The 2540-nt window shown below is 37.3% G+C and overlaps 1 protein-coding gene across 1 annotated transcript; it reads right to left on the bottom strand.

Annotated features, from left to right (window-relative positions):
• Positions 1-283: 283 nt before the first annotated feature.
• LOC114534668 lies at positions 284-2297 on the bottom strand. The gene is made up of 5 exons (XM_028556142.1): positions 2051-2297; positions 1668-1967; positions 1229-1521; positions 793-919; positions 284-585 (listed from the first exon to the last, which is right to left on the bottom strand). Exons 1-5 carry the CDS (start codon positions 2295-2297, stop codon positions 284-286), a joined length of 1269 nt encoding a protein of 422 aa, XP_028411943.1.
• Positions 2298-2540: the final 243 nt, after the last annotated feature.

The following is a 2540-nucleotide window of genomic DNA, read 5'->3' as shown; positions in this document are numbered from 1 at the left end:
CGGCGAGACACATTCCTGACTGAGTGTGTCTGATAAAAAACCCTTGACAACGCGAAAATAGGCAATGCGCGTTAATTCACCGGCCAACGAGGTGGTGGATACGGGATTACCAGCGGCTTAGAAACCAGGGACAGGTATTTACATGAACTCTGAGTGGTACTGAAACGCTGTTTAATTATTTTTGTTTATTATGGCCCTATTAAATAGCATACCAATCATGATTGCTACACCATGCCTATAATTATATTAACTCGTGCAATCTAAACTTATCGTGCTTTCTATTCTAGTATACCTTACCAGCTCTTTTAGTTTTAAAGCTTTTATAAACTATTGTGGACGTCATGGAAATTCCATCCTGTGTCTTTATGCCAACTTTATAATAAGTGTTCGGGTTGAGACTTCGAAGAATGAAATGATTTCCATATTGAGCACGGGATATTCTTTCTCTCTCTGTGCCGTTATTCAAATAAATGATGAAATGAGTTATATAAGAAGACGTTTCAGCCGCTGGTATTGTCCACGTTAGATTGACAGAATAGAACGATGGTTCGGCGAGAATCCTTTGTACGGGAGCTGGCGTTTGGACTGGAATGAAAGAAAAGTAAACAAAACGCAAGTCGCAAGTTTCATTATACCTACTACAGCAGGTGAACATGCTTGATCTCTACATCTTATAAATTTAAACTAAAAAAACATTTTAAATAGTGAAAATCGGAACTTTTGTGATCATCATCCATCATCCTGTCCGATATTTATTGTTTCAGAAGATTTCGGGCGATTCTACCGACTCACCTTCACCACACACTTCTATTCTAAGGCAAAAGTTTGTTCCTCCGTTTGACTTCAACTTCATGTATCGGACATTATAAATATCCACGTCTGTGGCTGATACTTGATAAGCGTTTTGATTTCCATTTATCTAGAAAGATATTGGAAAATATGAATAACTTCAGTTACGATAACGTCCTTCGATTGCTTTCCAAGTTGTAGTCGGATTTAGCAATAAAGGTGGTTAGTGGAGCCACGAACGAAAAGCTCCTTACATTGTTCTGCAAAACCTCCCAAGTCAGTGGAAAAATTGAGTAGCCATGAATATGCTACTAGGTATCTCTGCTTTACGCTACAATTCGTTTTCTTGTGTATTTTTAGGCATTTGAAATAATCTTGATAACTTCACTCATTATGATATTATTATTCATCTATATATTTCTTATTCTAGCTTATACACCTGCACTTCATCACCGCCATCCACCAAACTTTCATCATGACTGTATTTCAATGAATATGATCCACTCCACTTTGTCTGATCTTTATCACCCATAATCATAACTTGTGTTATGCGATAGTCGTTTTGAAGGTCAATCTTAAGATATTTGTCTCCAGACTCGGTTGGACACCAACCATCGCTAGAAAATCTCGCTTCTTTGTACTTGGTATTTTCAGTAGAACCATTTCCAGAAAATACTGTGTCTGGAAACTTAGTTTCGTTCTGTAACAATGCGTTCTCGCATATCTCACTGCCTAAATAAGAGATAAATAAAGTGGTATAGTAAGTTTATTGAATTTTGTGGGGGGAAGCCAGATACCGCTATACTTTTTCTTCCATGATTGCCGGTTAACTTCGTTTAACTGGAACACATGCAGAGGTATAGATCATATGTACTCACATGTGAAATATGGCAACTTGATGTCAGGAGCGACCGTAGCAAGTAGAAGATGGGTACAACAGGGGGTATTGCTTGATTTTGTGTTGTTATAACAGAGATCACCGGTTGCAATAACTTGTCTGTTTCCAATTTCCTTTGTACTGACATTGTTCCAACTTGTCCCAATGAATCCTAAACGCTCACACAGGATGTTTTCCCGGTTCTTAAACGGAATTTCTTCATTAACTTTTCTCCAAGTGGAACCGTTCTTTATTTCAAGGAAACCTTTGTTAGGTGACTTTGATAATCTTATGTTGGTAACTAAAATAGAAAAAGTATTTCATAGAATATATCGTCAGAATTTATACCTTTTCCAGAGCAGTCTGTATTAGAGTTCATATTACCTGTTGTTATGGGTTCTACGTAATTATCCACACAAGTGTATTCAACATAAAGTTCTTTTGCAATATCAGGGCAATATTTTGATGGCAGTAAATTATTGTTGACGGTCAGTTCACAGGAACTTTTTCCACTACAAAGAGGTTTCACCTGACAATTTGTTAGTCTACTACACTGCGCATCAATGGCTGCATTCACATCAAATGTCCTGCTTTTATTGAAATCCCCATAATGAGCTTTGTGGATCACCATACGTGTTTTGGAGAACATTGAACACCTTTCATTTCGTCGCCGTACTGCGTTACTGAACCTAAAATCGCACAGACCAATACATTATATTACATTAGTATTGCATCAAAATAACTGTCATAGTTATTCTACTCATTTTATCCCTGAACTCCAATTCAATTTTTAACATTATTGTGCAAGAAACAAGAGCTAGGTCACACGGAAACGAGGGCACGAAAACGTGACAAACGAAAATTTAGAACGTCA

This window comes from Dendronephthya gigantea, unplaced genomic scaffold (genome assembly GCF_004324835.1).
Source record: "Dendronephthya gigantea isolate DGI-Jeju-01 unplaced genomic scaffold, DenGig_1.0 000104F, whole genome shotgun sequence".
NCBI classification, from domain to species: domain Eukaryota; kingdom Metazoa; phylum Cnidaria; class Anthozoa; order Malacalcyonacea; family Nephtheidae; genus Dendronephthya; species Dendronephthya gigantea.
Note: the sequence above shows the minus strand (reverse complement) of the source record. Positions and strands in the feature narration are given on the sequence as shown.

Excerpts from the sequence above, each read along its gene's own strand:
- LOC114534668 (XM_028556142.1), bottom strand. The coding sequence starts at position 2,297 with ATGGTGATCCACAAAGCTCATTATGGGGATTTCAATAAAAGCAGGACA. Across the intron at positions 1,522-1,667 it reads CAAGTTGCCATATTTCACAT|GCAGTGAGATATGCGAGAAC; the intron begins GTGAGTACATAT and ends TCTCTTATTTAG. Across the intron at positions 920-1,228 it reads ATGGCGGTGATGAAGTGCAG|ATAAATGGAAATCAAAACGC; the intron begins GTGTATAAGCTA and ends ATATCTTTCTAG.